Raw genomic sequence first — 20446 nt, forward strand, 5'->3', positions numbered from 1 at the left:
ATCAACATCACTGTCTTCCACCTCCTTATCTTATCCCATTCAGAGGTCTTCAAGAGCAATAACATACAAGGAGCTGCCGTCTCCTATGGTAACAATGCCTTCTTCTGGAATATCTCCTGAAGAGATATTCCAGAAGAAGGCTTTGCAGTTAACTTTTTTTTTAAGGAGAAAAAAGACATTCTAGAATAATAATAAAAGTATAATATAGCAAGTACATAAACCAGTAACACAGTCATTTATTATCATTATCAAGTACTATGCCCTGTACATAATTGTATGTACTATACTTTTATAGGGCTGGCAGCACAGTAGGTTTGTTTACGCTAGCATCATCACAAACGTGTGTCATGTGTTGCACCACGATCGGCTCTAACATACCTGGGCAATAAAAAATTTTCAGTTCCACTGTAATCTTAAGGGACCACTGTTGTATATGCAGTTTGTCATTGACCAAAAGGTCATTATGTGGTGTATGATTGTAATATAAAAAATAGTTATTGTGAAAAAATTATTTTAAGGGAGGGACACAATGAGTTTGGAAATAAAATTGTCATTTTGTTAGTTTTTTATTGCTGCTGTAACAGAATATGACAAACTTAAACACTAAAATAACACAGATGGGCCAGAAGTTGTGGCTCTCACACTTATAAGTCCAGCACTTTGGGAGGCTGAGGCAGGAGGACTGCTTGAACCCAGGAGTTGGAGATCAGGATGGGCAACATAGTGAGACCCCATCTCTACAAAAAATAAAAAACAAAATTAGCCAGGCATGGTGGCATGTGTCTGTAACTCCACCTACCCAGGAGGCCGAGGCAGGAGGATCTTTTAAGCCTGGGAGGTTGAGGCTGGAGTGAGCCGAGATTATTACACTGCACTCTTGCCTGAACAACAGAGCAAGACCCTGTCTCTAGAAAAAAATTAAAAACTAAAAATAAAACAACACAGATTATCATTGTACAGATCTGGAGATCAGAAGTTTCAAATAGGTTGGCAAGGCTGCTTTCCTTCTGGAGGCTCTAGGAGGAGAGTCATTTCCCTCCCTGTCTCAGCTTCTAGAGGCTGCCCATATTCCTTGGCTCTAGCCCCAGGATCACTCTGACCTCCACTTTGTTGTCACATGACCTTTACTCCCTTTGTCTCACATTTCCTTTTTTTAAAGGATCCTTGTGATTACACTGGGGACATCAGATAACCCAGGATAATCTCCCAGTCTCAAGATCTTTAATCACATTTGTAAATTCCCTTTTGCCATATAAGGTAACAGTGATAGGTTTCAAGATTTGCACATGGAAATATGGAGGCCATTATGTAGTTTACTACAGTCGTTTTAAAAAGAAATCGGGGCATTTAACCTTCTAGAAACTGAACTGAAATTTCTCCATAATCAATAGAAAACTTTGTATTTTCTCATGTTCCACATGTTTCACACTAATGAAACCTGCTTTTCTTCAGGTGACAGCAGTTCATAAAAATAAACTATTTCTGATTCAGTATGTTGCTTTTCCATTTGGTTAATTACCAGTATTTTAATTGAATCATTTACTAGTTTTATGGCAAATGTGAATTATGGATTAAACAAGCTAAATTGAGATGCAAACATTGATCCTATGGATGAATTAATAGTCCCAACAAATGTACTTATATTTACCAACTTGCAATACAAGCTCTTTTTTAAATTAATTAATATTATTATTATTTTTAGAGACAGGTTCTCATTCTGTCTTACAGGCTGTAGTGCAGTGGCATGATTATAGTTCACTGCAGCCTTGAACTTCTGAGCTGAAGCAGTCCTCCTGCCTCAGCCTCTAAAGTAGCTGAGACTTTAGGTATGTGTCACCACACCCAGCTTATTTATACATTTTTGTAGAGACAAGGCTATGTAGCCCAGGTATTTGATGTTGAATTTGATCCCCCACATTGGAGGTGGGGCCTAATGGCAGGTATTTGGGTCATGAATAGATTAACGTCCTCCCTGGGTTGTAGGTGAGTGAATTTTTGATGTCTTAGTCCTTGTGAAAGCTAGGTTTTTTGGGATTTTTTTTTTTTCAGGCTGGTCTTGAACTCCTGGGCTGAAGAGATCCTCCCACCTCAGCCTCCCAAGGTGCTGGGATTACAAGGGTGAGCCACCTCACCTGGCCAAGACCTAGTTGTTGATTTTTTTTTTTTTTCAGGCTGGTCTTGAACTCCTGGGCTGAAGAGATCCTCCCACCTCAGCCTCCCAAGGTGCTGGGATTACAAGGGTGAGCCACCTCACTTGGCCAAGACCTAGTTGTTAAAAGAGCCTAGCACTTTCCCCTCTTTCTTGTTTCTTCTCTCACCATGTGATCTCCACACACACTGGCTTGTCTTCCCCTTTCTGGCATGAGTGGAAGCAGCCTGAGGCCCTCACCAGATGTGGATGCCAGTGCCATGCTTCTTGTACAATCTGCAGAATCATAAGCCAAATACACCTCTTTTCTTTATAAATTACCCAGCCTCAGGTATTCCTTTATAGCAATACAAAGACATATGCAATTTGCCATTTTAATCATGTTTAACTGTACAATTTGGTGGTATTAATTATGTTTACAATGTTATACAACCATTACCATCATCTATTATCAAAACCCTTTCATCACCCCAAATAGAAACTGTGCTTATTCAGCAATAGCTCCTACTTCCCTCTCCTTCCAGCCCCTGGTAACCTCTGGTAACCTCTAATCTAATTCCTATCTCTATGAATTTGCCTACTGTAAATATTTCACATAATGGTATCATACAATATTTACTCTTTCATGTCTGGTTTATTTCACTTAGCATAATGTTTTCAAGATTCACCCATCTTGTATCATGTGTCAGTACTTCATTCTTTTCTATGGCTGAATAATATTCCATTGTATGTACATACCACATCTTGTTTATCCATTTATCTTTTTGTTTGTTTGTTTGTTAAGGATAGGGTTTCACCATGTTGTCTAGGCTTGTCTCAAACTCCTCATCTCAGGTGACCCGCCCACCTTGGCCTTCCTAAGTGCTGGGATCACAGGCGTGAGCCATCATGCCCAGCCTAGCCATTTATCTTTTGACAGGCATTTTGGTTGTTTCTACCTTTTGTCTATTGTGAATAATGCTGCTATGAACATTAGCGTGCAAGTAATTGTTTAAGTTGTTGCTTTCAATTCTTTTGGGTATTGTATTAGATCATTCTTGCATTGCTATTAAGAAATATCTGAGACAACTAACCAAAGAAAAAAAGATTTAGTTGGCTCACAGTTCTGCAGGCTGTACAGAAAGCATAGCAACATCTGCTTCTGGGGAGGCTTCAGGAAGCTTCCAGTCATGACAGAAGGCAAAGTGGGAGCAGGCATGTCACATGGCAAAAGCAGGAACAAGAGAGGAAGTGGGGAAGTGCTACACACTTTTAAACAACCAGATCTCATGAGAACTCACAATCTCTAGGACAGCTGGAGATAGTGTTAAGTCATTCATGAGAAAGCACTCCTATGAGCCAGTCACCTCCCACCAGGCCCCAACTCTAATACTGGGGATTACATTTCAACATGAGATTTGCATAGGGACAACAGACAAACTATATCAGGTATATACTTAGAGTAGAATTACTGGGTGATAATTCTATTTTACTTTTTGAGAAATTGCCAAATTATCTTCCATAGCAGCTGAACCATTTACATTCCCACCAGCAATGTACTAAGTTTCCAATTTCTCCACATGTTCACCAACACTAGTTATTTTTTCTTCTAATTATAGACATTCTAGTAGGTACAAAGTGATATCTCATTGTGGTTTTAGCATCTTTTCAGGTGCTTATTGACCATTTACATGTCTTTTTTTTTTTTTAGAGAAGTGTCTACTTAAGTCTTTTGTCCATAAAAACATTTAGTTATTATCTTTTAGTTGTTGAGGTGTAGGATTCTTTATATATTCTGTATATTAGTTCTTTGTCAGATACATGATTTGCAAACATTTCCTCCAATTTTTTAAATCTTTTCTGCTATATATTTTACCACTATATATTTCACAAACAATAGCAAATCTAGAGGAAATTCTTTAATTCCTTTCCACAGTGCTTTGTAGTTTTCAGTGCACAAGACTTCCACCTTCTTGGTTATGTTTATTTCTAAATATTTTATTCTTTTGGATACTACCGTAAATAAAAGTTTCTTAATTTCTTTTTCAGATTTTTTACTGCTAGTGTGTAGAAACACAACTGATTTTTGTGTGTTGATTTTGTATTCTGAAGCTTTGCTAAATTTGTTTATTAGCTTTAAGAGGCTATTTTTCTTTGTTGTATTCTTTAGGGCTTTGTACACTCATATCACTTGCAAATAGAGATGGTTTTACTTCTTCCTTTATAATTCGGATTTATTTTATTTCTTTTTTCTTGCCTAATGGGTCTGGCTAGAATTGCCAATACTGTACTATGTTTAATAGAAGTGGTGGCTGGACGCAGTGGCTCAAGCCTGTAATCCCAGCACTTTGGGAGGCCGAGGTGGGTGGATCACGAGGTCAAGACATCGAGACCATCCTGGTCAACATGGTGAAACCCCGTCTCTACTAAAAATACAAAAAATTAGCTGGGCATGGTGGCACGTGCCTGTAATCCCAGCTACTCAGGAGGCTGAGACAGGAGAATTACCCGAACCCAGGAGGCGGAGGTTGCGGTGAGCCGAGATCGCGCCATTGCACTCCAGCCTGGGTAACAAGAGCGAAACTCCGTCTCAAAACAAAACAAAACAAAACAAAACAAAACAACAACAAAAACAAAAAGAAGAAGAAGAAGAAGAAGAAGTGGCAAACACAGGCCTCCATGGCTTGTTTCTGGTTTTAGTGGAAAAGCTTGAAATTTTTCTCCATTGCGAATGATGTTAATTGTGACTTTTTAATATGTGGTTTTTATCATGTTGAGAAAGTTCCTTTCTATTCCTGGTTTATTGAACATTTTAATCATAAAGGAGTACTGGATTTTGTCAAATGCTCTTCTACAACAATTGAGATGATCATGAGTTTTTCACTTCTTCATTCTATTTCTGTGGTGTATTACATTGACTGATTTTCATATGTCAAATCGCTCTTACATTTCTGGAATAAATCTCAGTTGGTCATGGTGTATAATTTTTTTAAGGGCTGCTGAATTTAATTTCCTGGCATTTTGTTGGGGATTTTTGTATCTATAATGCATTCATAAGGGGCATTTGGCCACAGTTTTCTTGTATTGCCTGTTTAGCTTTAGTATCAGGGTAAAGTTGGCTTTATAGAATGACTCAGTAAGGGTTCTGTTTCTCATCTATATTTTGGAGGAGTACGAGAAGAATTAGTGTTAATTCGTTTCTAAGCATTTGGTAGAATTCACCAGTGAAGTCATCAGTTCCTGGGCTTTTTTTTGTTAGGAGAGTTTTAGTTGCTGATTCAACCAAAACTGAGTATCATTACTTTTTATAGATCAGTTCAGATTTATTCTTTCTTTTTGAGTCCATTTTGTTGGTTTGTGTGTTTCTAGGAATTTGTTTCATTTCGGTTATCCAATTTTTTGACAGATCGCTATTACACATATTCTCCAATAATCCTTTTTATTCCTATAAATCAGTAATAGTGTCTTTCATTTCTGATTTTAGTAGTTTGAATATTCTCTTCCCTTAAGTTAATCTAGTTAAAGTTTTGTCAGCTTTGTTGATCTCTTCAAAGAACTAATTTTGTTTCATTGATTCTATTGTTTTTCTATTCTCTATTTCATTTATTTTTGCTCTAATCCTTATTATTTCCTTCCTCTTTATGGCTTCAAACTCAATTAAACATAAAGTATTAAGGAATTGGCTTTTTTCTCAAATGTCTAACATGTAAGAATAAATATGTCTAGAATCATCAAAGAGCAGCCTTTTGTCAGATTTGCTGTTTAATCCATGTAAATATGGATTAAATCTGTTTAGCTTTCATATAATTCATGATACAATATTACTATGTCTTTTGGAAGACACTTAGGAAAGACAAAAGGTCATTGGGCAGAACCACCCTAGATTGAATGTTAAGGCCATCTTCTAGTTTGCAGGACTTGTGGTAGACTGCAAGAGAATAATATCATGGACCTCTTGGGTGTATACAGGAAAAAATGAAAAAAACTGAAATAAAAAAATATCATTTTTAGATCATAATGTCATCATGAAATGTATCAATTTGATCTATTTCTGAAGAAATCAGACACAATGATACAGTCTGAATGTTTGTCTCCTGAAATTTTATGTTGAAATTTGATCCCCCACGTTGGAGGTGAGGCCCACTGGGAGGTGTTTTGATTATAGGGGCAGATCCCTCATGAATGACTTGGTGCTGCTTCATGGGATTAAGTTCTCACTCCTACTTCCCATGAGATCTTATTGTTAAAAAGAGTCTGATATCTTCCTCCCCTCTCTTGCTCTCTTCCTTCCTCATCATGTGATACAGGGGTTCCCCTTTGTCTTCCACCATGATGGAAGCTTCCTGAGGCTCTTAGCAGAAGCAGATGCTGGCACCATGCTTCTTGTACATCCTGCAGAATTGTGTGAGCCAAATAAACCTCTTTTCCTTATATAATACCCAGCCTCTGGCATTCATTTATAGCAATATAAAAAGACTAAGACACATGATGAAGACCCTTTGATATTCTATAAACTTTGATTTATCTCCCTGAGAGAAGAGCATGAATCTAAGTGATGCCATTACTGTAATGTGGATTGCACAACTCTTCTCAAAGATATGGCTCATGTGTTCTTAATAATGGCTTTCTAAGAATCTGTTCTGGAGGGGTAACTTCTCTCTGATTTTTATTTGCATCTCCTGCTTAGCTTACACATTTCACCTTGCCTACACACCTGTCCTGACCGTGATAACCTCCATCATCACACCTCTGATCTTACCTACCTACTTCCTACATTTCTTAGTGCTTCCCATGCTTCATAAACCATGATCATAAGCCAGAGACACAAGGTCATAGCTAAAGAGATGGGATCAGAAATCACCCACTGTGATTTTCTATTATTAATAGGTAACTTCAACAAAAGCAAGAAAAGCATGAAAGGACATCCTAAGGGGTCAGGTGAGGTTGCAGTGGAGTTAATTGGTCAATAGTTTCTTTATGCCAATTAGGATTTCTGCAGAAAACGACAAAACACTGGTTTAAGCAGAACAGACATTTTAATTCCTTACAGAAGACCATGGTAGACACACTCCAGGTTTAATCCATCAGCTGAATATCATTAGGGACTTAGGTTCTTTCCCCTTTCTGCTCTGTCATCTCAATGTGTTGGTTTTATTTTCAAGCTAGCTCCTCCCTGGTAGCAAGATAATTGTAGCAGGTCTAGTTATCATACGGGACATGCTGTTGGCCAGGGTAGTGATCCCTTCCTTAGATTTCTTTCTCATTTTAAGAACAAAATGTTTTAAAAAATTATATTTAGAATTATTGGCAACTCTGTCAATTGAAAGATGTCAATCTCTTTCATTTTTCCAAATCACTAATAACATTTATTAAAAACAAAATGTCTGTTGTAAAATAATTTATTTTAATAAAATTAAAGTTGTTGAGTGAGCTCCGCTTTTTAGAAGTGGGAGAGGAGGGGTACATAGATTAGTGAAAGATGAGAAGCTAGTGGGGCTCAAGTTCAGCAGGAGCAGAAGTTTGGAGCCAGGACTTCCTGGCCTCTCAAGGTTTTTTTTAACCTCCTTACCTCCAAATGATTTGTGCTATATAACTTGTCTTGGCTAAACTTTCTTAATCTCAACTGTTTCACTTAATCAATAAAAACTACGATACCACCTTCAAAATATCAATTTTCAGCATTTCATTCACTGAATATCATTTCCTTTCCTTCCAGACTATTTTACTGTGTCAAATTAAATATTCCTTTGACTCAATAGCATCTCAAATCTAGTGACCCCATAAAGAGTTGAAGCTTTATTACCCCATTATTTGTTTATTTCTTAGGACAAGAAAAACAAACTTTCCCTGAAACTCCCCAGTAGACTGCTCCTCACATCTCATTGGCTACAACTGAGCTGCATGCGCATTCCTAAAACAAGACTGGTATGAAAAGTAGTTACCAGGATTGGTTTAGACCAAATCAGCATTTTCTCCTGAGGAGAGGATACAGTGAGCTTCTCGGGAGGCAAACATAAAGTGAGCTTCCCAGGAGGCAAAGATCTACACATTTCAAATATTCCAAAGAAAAACATAGAATAAATATTGGGTCATTAACTAACAGTAAGTGCTACAGTATTCATGTAAAATTTATGCTTTTAGCCCTAGCAACAAGTGATACTTTCTGAAGCCATTATTCATTTGTCAGAAATAGGGTAAGTATCAGGAAAAGAAGCACTGAAATAACTCTGTTTCCATTGCTTGCATTCTAGAACTGGTTCTAACAAATATTTGTTGAATGACTTTAGGTAAAGCATCTAGCTTCTTTATCTTGATTACCACATCTACAATATAAGATAACTATTATTCTGCATACTTCGTGGGAGAGCTGGGAAGATAAAATGAGATAATTATACCACATAAAGCAAAGCAATATACTTTCATATTTTAGCTTCCCATGCTGCCTATTTGTCCTATTTTCATTTATTCATTCACACTTTTCAACAAATAGTTACTGGTAGTTTGCTTACTGTAAGATGTGGGATAAATACTTTCATGATGGCCCCTTAACTCTTTTTTCAATATTTTCAAAATGGCTTCTTATCTGCCTTATCTTCTGGAGTACTGAATCAGATCAGACAGCAAAGGAAGAATGAAAAGGTGAGGTGGGGTCATAAGGAATGTTGTTTGTGGAATCATAATGGTTGCTTCAATTTGAGTGTAAACTGTCCTTTTTGCTGAAGCAACTGCAACCAAGTGTGTGTGTTCACAGATGCCTATATTGCTCTTTTGGCTTAGGTATTGTTTGGGTTTTAACACTGACTGATATATCATATAGACAAAGCAACTCAATGAAAGAAAGATGAGTCTATATAACAAAACTGAACAAAATCTGAAAGAAAAAAGGTTCATACATGGCCCATTGAGGCAACATGAAATGGACATTAATGAGCTAAGAAAAAAATGAATTTCTTGAAGAATAAAGAACTTTCGTTTTGAAAGTTCTCTGTTGTTTAAAATTAGCTGGATGTGGTGGCCTGCACCTGTAGTCCCAGCTACTTGGGAGGCTGAGGTGGAAGGATACCTTGAGGCCAAGAGGCTGAGACTGCAATGAGCTGAGACTGTGCTGCTGTACTACAGACAGCCTCCTGCATGACAGAGCCAGACCCTGTCTCCATAGAAATAAAAATAAAAAATGCTAAGAGGGAAAAACTTCTCTATTGTTTGAAATAATAAGAAAACGTTAATGGCTCTAAAGCCAGCTAACCCCCAATAGTCCTAAAGATAGAATAGCTCAAAAAGATTTTCCAATTTTGGAAAACCACCATTTCATTTAAAAAGTTATTTTCTTTTTTTGTTAACTCTAATATTTCCACATCCTAGAAAACTAACATTTCAGAAAAAAATAAAATGGTAAAACACAATTGCTATTATCTATGCCTGTTCTGAAAAAATACAGAGGAGAAGAGAGTTTTGTTTTGTTTTGTTTTTAACCAGGATTTGGAAACCTATTATTTATCTTTGTGATAGAATAACAGTATGTTTTAGATGGAGGGTAATTCTGGGGGAAATTACGTTTCTGAACAACAATGTTAAGTTTGTGCAGGAGAATCACCATAGACCAGGACTAGAAAGTGTATAGCTACAGTTTCCCTCTTTTAAATGGGAATAGCAAAACCTATAAAGAATATTGATAATTTAAATCCACCATAATTTTGCATCCGGTTTCTCAAGTAGTCATGTAGAATTAGAACCAATATTTGCTGGGGAGAAATAATTACCAACATCAAAGTCCTAGGATGTGTCAAGGCACCAGAAGAGAAGTTTTATCACTGTAAAATAACTCCCTTGGCAGAGCAAGATAGCGACTGTAAACAGCAGGTTATTTCAACGGTTATGTGTTATTCAGTGACATTCTCTACATTAACTGAAGCACAACTCAAGCAATTCAAGTTAACTCTGACATGCTGGAGAACAATCTAGCAGTTAGCTATCAGTGCTGGTGTGGTTCCTTTTAAGCAAAGGTAGCTTGTAGTATTCAGACTTGTGATCTATGCAGCCTCCACATTTAAGTGAGGTTAAAGGGACTGCTATGGGAACATGGATCACTCCAGCCCTAATTGTACAAATGGACCCCTCTTCTGTTGGCTTCCACTGCAACAAAAAGCAAATAAACACTAAATCAACATCTGGCAACTGTTAAAAGAGGAATGATGCAACAGCAGGGCAGAAAGATAAGAAAGCTCAAACTTTCTTGGCATAGGCACAAAGTTCATTGCTTAATGTAGTTATAAGATAAATATTTATAGAAAACTATTTGTCAGTTTATTTCATTAAGAGAGAAGTGATAATAAGAAACACTTGCCGGGCATGATGGTGCGTGCCTGTAGTCCCAGGCTGAGGCTGGAGGATCTCTGGAGTCCAGGAGTTCTGGGCTGTAGAGCGCTATGGCGATCGGGTGTCCGCACTAAGTTCAGCTCAATATGGTGACCTCCCGGGAGTGAGGGACCACCAAGTTGACTAAGGAGGGGTGAACTGGCCCAGGTCAGAAACGGAGCAGGTCAAAACTCCCGTGCTGATCAGTAGTGGGATCGCGCCCGTGAATAGCCACTGCACTCCAGCCTGGGCAACATAGTAAGACCCCGTCTCTAAAATGAAAAAAAAAGAAACACTTTAATTCTGTTTAATAAAAGCAACTGATATTTGGGGACAAGAACTGTATAAAGTCTTTATGTAAACTGTTTCATTTAATCCTCTCAACAGTCTCATGGTTATTATCCCCACTTTATAATGAAAAAGAATTGAGGCAAAATAATTTAATTTGTTTACTATCTCACGGACAATTAGAGATGAAGCTGGAATCTGAAAACCGCAAAGTCTAACTTCAGGGACCATGTTCTTAGACAGTATTGTATATGCTTACATAGATAGCCTTGCTGTTTCCCTTCACAATTTAGCTGTTTTGGGGTCAGGTAAAGATTCTGAGCAATAACCTATTAAAAAGCCCAGCTGCTGATTTGAGTATGTATGTACGTGAGAGGAACATAAGAGGAACGTACGGATCTGGAGTGGTGGTAAATACAGAGCATGTTTGTTTCGTAAAGCAGATTAGCTCATACTTAATAACGGAGTAAATGTGTTGGGCCATGACTCAATGCACCCAAATTATCCAGATTGCTATGTCTCCACTCTCTAAGCCTTCGCGATCAACAGGCAGAAAACTTTTAGGGTGCTGTCTCATTGATGTCCGCATGAGCTCTGGTAGTCCAGGTCAAGATTATACCAAAGATTCAGGACTTAAATTCCTGCAGAATGTTAAGTCCCTTTCCAAGTTCTCTGCTTTCCTATTTATTTTCAAACGCAAATGGAAAAAAAAAAAGATTCAAGAAACAAAAAACCTTGGGCTTCAAGCATCCTGCAGCAAGGCCCAGCCATGTGAATTTTCAACAACCGTCTGGGGAGGATTTCATGCAGACAGTTCAGGCACTATACTTTGAAAAACACAGTATCACAGGGTAGGGATAGTGATATGAGAGTCATCTGTAAAAGCTGTCCTGTTTCGGCATCCTGGGAGGCTACGGTTTAGTCTGGGTTTCATTCACGCCCAAAACAACTGAAAAAGCGGAGGAGTCTGAGTCAATCCCTGAGGCTCGGGCCAAAAGGAAACTCGCCCACGCTGCGGGGCAGTGACGCCGGCTACCACCTTAACCGCGGCTGCCACAAGCTCCTCAGGGTTTTCCACCGGCTCCTCCCGTGCCACAGGTCTACGGGGATCCTCCGAGCTTGCCTCACGGACGCAGGACACGACGCCAGCCGCCCGGACCTCTTTGAAGGCAGCGCAGGCGCAATCCGAAAGCCACGGGCCGGAAGCGCCCCCCAGGCCCGCCCCCTGCTCGCCGGATCCGGAAGCTGGGCATCCGCAGCCGGCGCGGCGCCCTCCACGCACCGCCCCTCATCATGCTCCGCGCGCCCCGCCGCCTCCTCTGGACCTCCGTAGCGCCTGCTGCGGCCCTGGCTGCGGCGCTGTTCTCGTCGTTTGCGCGCTGCTCTCTTCTAGAGCCGAGGGACCCGGTGGCCTCATCGCTCAGCCCCTATTTCGGCACCAAGACTCGCTATGAGGATGTCAGTCCCGGGCTGCTGGCGGGCCCCGAGGCTCCGTGGCGGGACCCTGAGCTGCTGGAAGGGACCTGCACCCCGGTGCAGCTGGTGGCCCTCATTCGCCACGGCACCCGCTACCCCACAGCCAAACAGATCCGCAAGCTGAGGCAGCTGCACCGGCTGCTGCAGGCCCGCGGGTCCAGGGGTGGCGGGGCCGGTAGTACCGGCAGCCGCGACCTCGGTGCCGCGCTGGCCGACTGGCCTTTGTGGTACGCGGACTGGATGGACGGGCAGCTGGTGGAGAAGGGACGGCAGGATATGCGACAGCTGGCGCTGCGTCTGGCCTCTCTCTTCCCGGCCCTTTTCAGCCTTGAGAACTACGGCCGCCTGCGGCTCATCACGAGCTCCAAGCACCGCTGCGTGGATAGCGGCGCCGCCTTCCTGCAGGGGCTGTGGCAGCACTACCACCCTGGCTTGCCGCCGCCCGACGTCGCAGGTGACCCCCTGGGCAGTCTGGGTGCTGTCCCGGTCCTAACACCCGCCCTGGATCCTCTCCCGCGTCCCACAGACCCTGGGCTTTTTCCATCCCCCCAGCTGTCTCCTCTGCTCCCAAGCCTCCGTCCCTCAGGCTGTGTCCTCCGTGTCGCGGGATATTACGGACTTGGCTATCTCTTTTTCCCCTTACACGTATGTTCATTTATTCATGAGGTGTAAATTCAGCACCTTCTACACGCTGCCTGCTTTAGTGGAGTTGGGGATCCAGCAGCAAAGAGGACAGACGAGGTCTCCCGTAGTTTTTGTGCTCCCATTCCCAAACTGAACTGCCCCTCGAGCGCCAACCCATCCCTTCCCCCTTCCCTGGCGTCTAGTTTCACTGTTGGACGCACGTTTTAAAAATCGAATCTAGAATTTTCTTCCTCAGGTTTTGCTTCCGATACTAGTTTTTATTTCTTTTTTTTAACTCATCTTTTTCAGATGACAGTCTTAGACCTACACCCTGTTTTAAGAACCTGATCTCAAGCTTTTGTGTCCTCCTTTTTTCTTATGTTTTGATCATGTTTTTCCTGTAGCGTTCCCATCATTGTGGCTGTGGTCCATAGTCACACGCAGTAACTTACTTATTCCATTAATTGTACTTTTCGAAATTTGAGAGATCCTCTAGTAAGGCCCTTTTATTTCACAGATGAAGAAGCCAAGCCCAAGAGTATGCCTTCTTAATTGTCTTTCTCTAGTTTAAGGTCTAGAATCCAGGTCTTCTGTTTTCCTAGAATGATTCTTTTTCTCTTAGAAAATGTTGTAATCGTTACAAATAATAATGATAGCAAGCACCTAATGCCTATTGTATGCCAGATACGCCTCACATTTATTTTACAAAATCCTTACAACCACAATCAGGATTTGATAGTATTTTCCCCCTGTCTCAAAGATGACGAAATTGGTACACAAACACACTAAATTATTTGCCCATTTTCATGGAACTCAGAAAGTCTGATTCAGAGCTTCTTCTTTTAACCGTTATGCTATACAGCGCCCATTTGTCCAATAACATACGTGATAAGAATAAAAACATGTAACATTTTTGTACCACAAAGATGAACAAGCATTAATAGTTTTTTGGTCACTTTTAAGGCCATAATTGAAATGAGAATTATCATTTAACTTCAAAGCCCAATTGAAAAATTAGAAATAGGCTGGTTTGTAATTCCTTCTGTAGCTGTTGAACAGTGAAACCATCTATAAGGGATTTCTCCACTGATTCTGTGTCATTTAATTGTGGGTAATTCAGTTAGCTGACATCTGTCTAGTTATTTGTTGAATTGTTTGGTTAAACTATATACCTTTTTCATTAACATGGTGAAAAGTCCTCATAAATCTGTTAAATTAACAGAATGTTGAAAGCAGAACATATTTTAATATAGCACAATATACATATAGTGACCTCCTGGAACAAGTGAATTTTTGTTCTCAGATGGCATTGTGAAGACTGGCATTTGTCTCGGAGTAGAGAGCCAGGGATCAAAATTTTACAGTTCAGAATAAGCCCACCCCTGACTGTTTTCAGTGTGAGAGTAAACCGTTTGCCTAGCCACTTTGTTATTTTCTATAGACAATAGTTTTGCTTGTTATGTTATCTGGGCTTTTGAGGGATTCTGCTGAATTAGATTTTGTAGTTTTATAGAAACAGAACAATGTCTTTGTTTTTGTTTAAACACCAGCAATAATTAGATAGTAACAAGGATAAAATATTCAGATCCACTTGGGAAATCATATTTTAGAGACCACAGAAAAAGGTGATAAAGTTCGCATGTTTTCCTAGTCAAGATATTTTCTTAAGAATTGCAATCCAATTGACAATTAAAGTGGGCAGAATTATTTATTTAAAGAGACACACTTAAACATACATATTGATATATTTTTCTGCATACACATCCAGAGCCCAGATACAACTATATTCAATTTTCTCATATTTTATGAACAAAAATGATATACTTGGTGTTCTTTTCATGGTAAATTACTGGAGAAATGATTGAAAAATGTGTTTTGAATATGACTGGAAAAAACTTAAAGGACATGCCAGTAGTTGAAGCATGGTTATGAATGCTTCTCAAATTGGAGGAATAATGTAATTTATTAAATTCTAAATGGAAAGTTATCTGGGGGCTTGAGTTGGAAGATAAACCAAGTCACAGGCACCTAGCAAGTGAAGCACAGGAAACCCAAAACAGTGCGTTTTGTGCTGTTGTCAGTAGTTTCTGTCCAAAGCAGAATCTTTTGTAAGGTGACACAGAGTTGGGAAAGTTAATTGAGAAAATAAAATACTCTGTTTAGACTTTGGCTTAGGGTGAAAAAATAGATTCCGTATGCTGAATTCTCTCTCACCTTGTAAGTAGAAACTTTGCTGATTTTTAGTTTGCTTTCTAAAGTTTTCCGTGCCTGACAGAAACAGTACTTATTAATGTATAATGCAGTTTCATTTGCAACACATTTAATCTTCAATCTCTATTTCTTTTTTTAAGGAAAAAAATTTCCTTTTTTACGTTTTGTTTGAATCTTTGCTACAAAGATGTACACAATCGATCTCTATTTCTTTAGTCTTTTCCAGCTATTCTCATGCATTACAGCCATTACAAATGGGGAACAATTTTACCCTATGACTTTCCTGATCAATATATGCTTACTTCTGATATGCGGATTAGTAAGATGTTGGTGTTCCTTTTTCACACTTAACATTTTCAATAATTTGAAACTGTCATTTGTGTCAGTGATTTAGAAATATATGTATATATATATATGTTTTGTTTTTTTTTTCTCTTTCAGATATGGAATGTGGACCTCCAAGGGTTAATGATAAACTAATGAGGTTCTTTGATCACTGTGAGAAGTTTTTAACTGAAGTGGAAAGGAATGCTACAGCTCTTTATCATGTGGAAGCCTTCAAAACTGGACCAGAAATGCAGAACATTTTAAAAAAAGTTGCAACTACTTTGCAAGTGCCAGTGAATGATTTAAATGCAGGTAATATGCCTGTTATCTTTTGCCTGAGCTTCTGGTTTAAATAATTTTGAACTGTGAAAATGAAAAAAATAAGGAAACAATTTTTTTTAAAGACCCACAATTGATTTACATTAAGAAAATACTATGTTCTAGGTCAAAAAAATTGTATCCCTTGTGCTTTCTATTTACTGTTTTTAGATTCATAATCTTCTTTTTAAATTAATGCACAAGATTCCAGCTATATTCTGGAGTTTTTTTGAGGGCATAGTATAGAAAGCCTCAACTGTAAGTATTATTTTTAAAACAAATTAATCTTTTCTGGAATTTCCTCCTCATAAAGTGATACAAATAGAAAAATCATATAAGTTCTTTAGCTTTTGAAGAAGTTCAGAAGTACCTGTTAATGTGTAAGAGGGGTAAGTTTTAGAAAGTGAAAAGCAAAGTACTATGATTTTTTTTGTCTTTTATATGTAGAGATGCTGAGAAGATGAGCAGTCATGTCTATCATAAGTTATTGCAGTGCATGGGCTGACCATGCAACTTAACATTCAAACTGGTGGGGCACTTTCAAAAGTGAAAGGGAACACTTTTAATAATATTACCAGGAAAGCAGGTGGGAAAACAGGACACATGGCCACCTGGCAATGGGAGATTAAGAAAATAAGATTTTTTTCTGTTTTCTAGGAATTTATATTCCATAGGGCAGATGTTGACAAAGATACATGCAAAGATTGTAGATTTCATTATACTCTCAATTAATTTCCAAAAGATTGGAAGTATTTGTTGGGGGAAAAAAATAGATTAGAAATTGTTAGTCACAGGGCTTGGATGCTTTATAGCAGGCGTCCCCAAACTTTTTACACAGGGGGCCAGTTGACTGTCCCTCAGACCGTTGAAGGGTCACCACATACTGTGCTCTCACTGACCACTAATGAAAGAGGTGCCCCTTCCTGAAGTGCGGGAGGGGGCCGCATGCAGCCCGCGGGCCGGGCCGGAGTTTGGGGACGCCTGCTTTATAGGAACCAAAAAGATGTCCGTACTAGCATTTGAAATTGAATTTTTTAAAATTATTTATTTTATTGGGAAATAATTCAAACATGAAGATAACAAACAAGGCTAATGTGGTGAACATCCCTATACCCACAACTTGGTTTTATTAAATTTTAACATCATGCTTCAGTTAGTTGCCTTAAATAAATTGAGGTCCATTGGTCCCTTTCCTGGATTTCATTCTTCTTCCTTTCTTGCCAGTGGTAATCATTATCATGTTAAGCATTTGTATTATCCCATGACAGTTTTTATACATAAATGGGATACTGTTTTGCAGATTTTAAAACTTTTAAAAGTGGTATCAAAGTTTATACCAGTCCAAAATTTGATTTTTATTCAACTTTTTGTTTTTGATTTAATATTTGTAATTCTGGTTCTATATTTTAAATGTATGTATTTCATTCTATAACTATACCAATATCCAGCCATTATTCTGTTAGTAGACATTTAGGTTGTTAGAAAAGATTTTTTTTTAATGATTTTTAGTGTCTGAATGGGCAAAAATTACGTATTTTACTGATGGAGTAACTGACAGCAACTTCTTTTTGGAGGCAATGTTAAGTATAGTAGTCAAATAATGGATTCTGGAGTTGGACTATTTGCATTTGAATCTTTACTATCCTATTAAATAACTCTGATTTTTGACAAGTTTGTTAATATCTTTATGCCACAGTTTCCTTCTCTGTAAGATGAATGTGGAAATTATTCTTGTCTTGTAGGATTATTGCAAAGATTATATAAGATTAATTCATATAAAGCATTTAGTACTTAGCACAGTAATTGCTCAATAAATATTTTTGCTATTTAAATACCCTTTTGTTTACATAGAGGGGTGATGTTTATATGTATTTTCAGTAACTTAACTATTTTTACTTAACTATATTTTTATCTATAGACAAACATAGAACTGTCTCATTCTTTTAAATCCTGTGTTATTTCATGAGACATATGAATGACTCAATTTGCAAGTCCCTGCTGGTTAAATTATTTAACACATCATCAAATTTTACTGCTGTGAGAAGCTGTTGCTAATGCAGTCCAAATTCTTTTTATAGGAAACCATTTTCCTAACTGAAGTTTTTCTTAGTTTTTAACTCTTTCAGGTAATGACACAGTTAACATTCTTATAGTCTGTTTTTCAAACTTGAAGTTTATTTGTAAGATAAAATAGGTAAGGCAGGGTGTGGTGGCACAACCTGTAATCCCAGCACTTTGGGAGGTCAAGGCAGGTGGATCACTGGAGCCCAGGTGTTCAAGACCAGCCTTGGCAACATGGTGAAACCTTCTCTCTACCAAAAATACAAAAATTAGCCAGTCTCATAACCTGGTCTCCAAATAAATAAACATACAGATGAAAAAAATTTTTTAAATATAAATAGGTGAAATTGCTGGGTTAACATGCATGAATATTTTACATTTTGACATATACTTTGAAATTGTTCCCTGAAGGTGTAGTAAAAATTTATATCCACAGTATATGAGAGTGCTTCTTTTCCCATATCATCAGACAGTAGGTATAGTGACTTTAATTTTCACCAGTTTGACTAATGAAAAATAATATCTAGCTTTTAAATTGTTCCCTGAAGGTGTAGTAAAAATTTATATCCACAGTATATGAGAGTGCTTCTTTTCCCATATCATCAGACAGTAGGTATAGTGACTTTAATTTTCACCAGTTTGACTAATGAAAAATAATATCTAGCTTTAATTTACATTTCTTTGATTACTTCTGAAAGTGAACATCTTTTCATGTTTAGTAGCCATTTGCATTTCTTCTGAGAATTGCCCCTTCATAACTTTGTTCATTTTCTATTTATTTTTGTTTTCTTATGAATCACAAATACCTTTTAAGTGTTATGGATAGATTAATTATATCTTTTAATTCTTCCTGACAAAGAATTCATCCTTTGCTTGTTGATGTTGCTGATATTTTAATTTCTTGCTTATATCTTAGGTTTGTTGATGATGCCTTTGATTGCACAGAAGTTTATGTCTTTTATATAGCCATATCTGTCTGTTCATTATGGCTTCTGAGTGTTTTATTTTGAATAGGAATTCTACTGCAAGATTATTATATGTTCCTATTGTCTTCCCTTTTTTTTTTTTTTCTAGGGGAGTGGAGGGAAAGGGTCTATTTTGTTCTTTAAATGTTTAAATTTCTTATCCACCAGAAATATTTTTGAGGTTCTAATTGACCAAGAAATCAGAAGGGTCGTAACAGATATGTCAGAGCTATAACTTAAATAATACCATGTATCTAACCTCTTTTCTTTGTAAGGGGGGAAATTGACACTTAAAGAGCTTACCCAGGGCAATGAGTGACAAAGTCAGGTCTCAGCCTCAGTCTTCATCTGATACTTTTTCTCCCTGTACTCTGAAGAGGTTTTTGGTGAATTATTATTTTTATTTCCAGTAAACTCTCTTCCAGTTAAAGAATATACCATTTGGGCTGACTTTCATAGTTTCAGAATTTGAATTTTGAGTGTAAATAAGCTAGGTCATCAAATGTACCTGGTATTTATAAGCCACTATATTGTATCAGATATTAAGATTATTAAACTTTTTCTTTATATAAGCCAAGTTTTGAATGGCTTTTCTGTATATTCTCAATGAAATACATTTTTTGATATTATATACTGCCTCAGAGGAATTCTTTAAACACAGAACTAGTGCAAAACGCATGTAACATCAGTTGATTTTTGCTCCCGTTTTCCTTTAGGAAAAGAGGAAAGGCAGTAAAATGAAAGAAAAATCAAAGCAATGGAGGCAACCACTGCAGTTGACTTCTTTTCTCTCTAGTATTGAATATCACCCACTTCCCATTGACTAGAGAACAGCAGTGTTTTTATTTGCTAACAAAGGCTACTTTTGATAGCCCAAGCATTCATTCCCTTATCCCTTCTCTTCCATACCCATATGTATATCAAAGTAATGTAATCAGCAAATTAACAGTGTAAAAATTCTAGATAACTTATTCTGAAATCCACTTCTGAAATAATTTGAGCAGCTATGTTTGAAAAACTGATGTTGGTACCAACATTTCTCTCTTCAGTGTGTGATTTCGCTTTTGCTACTCCTCCTTGGCTGTTTCACCTTTTTCCTTCCCCTTCACTTACCCTGCACTTCTTCCGTCTCTATCTTTGTGGTCTTCTCTCTCCTTATATATTTTTTCTGTACCTACTGCTGCTTCTTAGTTATAAAATGAATTGTATAGTTTTTAAAAACTGTTCAATAAATGTACTTTGTTATTTCTAATTTTCAAGTCGGGTACTAAAACTTTTATAACCTTAGTCCCCCTCCTTGAACCCTCTAAAATTAACAAAATCATATTAAGTTTTATATAGAAAGTCCTTGGGTTACACTTTTTGTTGATGTTGCTAGGGAAATATGCACTTCACAAGTAATTGGCGAGGCAGGAGAATTGCTTGAGTCCAAGAATTCAAGGTTGTAGTGAGCTGTGATCATGATTGCACTCCAGCGTGGACAACAGAGCAAGACCCTGTCAAAAAAAAAGGGCAGAAATAAGTTACCAATTACAGAACATTTCTTAATTTTATTGGACTGAAATTTATACTTCCTCATGGTTTCTTCCTGATAGTTCCAATTCTGCCCCCTTAGATTATACAGAGCGAGTCTCTTAATTCTTTGATAGCCAGGAAGAAACTAAATTATTTCTTCTCCAAACCAAACATGTCC

At 38.0% G+C, this 20446-nt stretch overlaps 1 protein-coding gene and 1 long non-coding RNA gene across 7 annotated transcripts in view; one reads left to right on the forward strand and one right to left on the reverse strand.

Annotated features, from left to right (window-relative positions):
- Positions 1–547: 547 nt before the first annotated feature.
- Positions 548–11988, reverse strand: LOC141580619 (uncharacterized). Its single transcript, XR_012512878.1, has 2 exons — positions 11811–11988; positions 548–10755 (listed from the first exon to the last, which is right to left on the reverse strand). It is a non-coding gene; the product is annotated as an uncharacterized LOC141580619 (long non-coding RNA).
- Positions 11989–12003: 15 nt separating this feature from the next.
- The window catches only part of PAPSS2 (3'-phosphoadenosine 5'-phosphosulfate synthase 2), a 254574-nt gene continuing 246131 nt past the window's right edge, over positions 12004–20446 (forward strand). For 2 of the 6 annotated variants that reach the window (XM_074382530.1, XM_074382532.1), the window contains exons 1-2: positions 12005–12701; positions 15524–15721. In XM_074382530.1, the coding sequence (XP_074238631.1) occupies positions 12065–12701; positions 15524–15721 (835 nt within the window). In that variant the 5' untranslated portion in view covers positions 12005–12064. Of the gene's footprint in view, positions 12702–15523; positions 15722–20446 lie in introns of all 6 variants that reach the window. The other 4 variants (XM_074382529.1, XM_074382526.1, XM_074382527.1 and 1 more) reach the window with 4 other exon arrangements.

This window comes from Saimiri boliviensis, chromosome 12 (assembly GCF_048565385.1).
Source record: "Saimiri boliviensis isolate mSaiBol1 chromosome 12, mSaiBol1.pri, whole genome shotgun sequence".
NCBI classification, from domain to species: Eukaryota; Metazoa; Chordata; class Mammalia; order Primates; family Cebidae; genus Saimiri; species Saimiri boliviensis.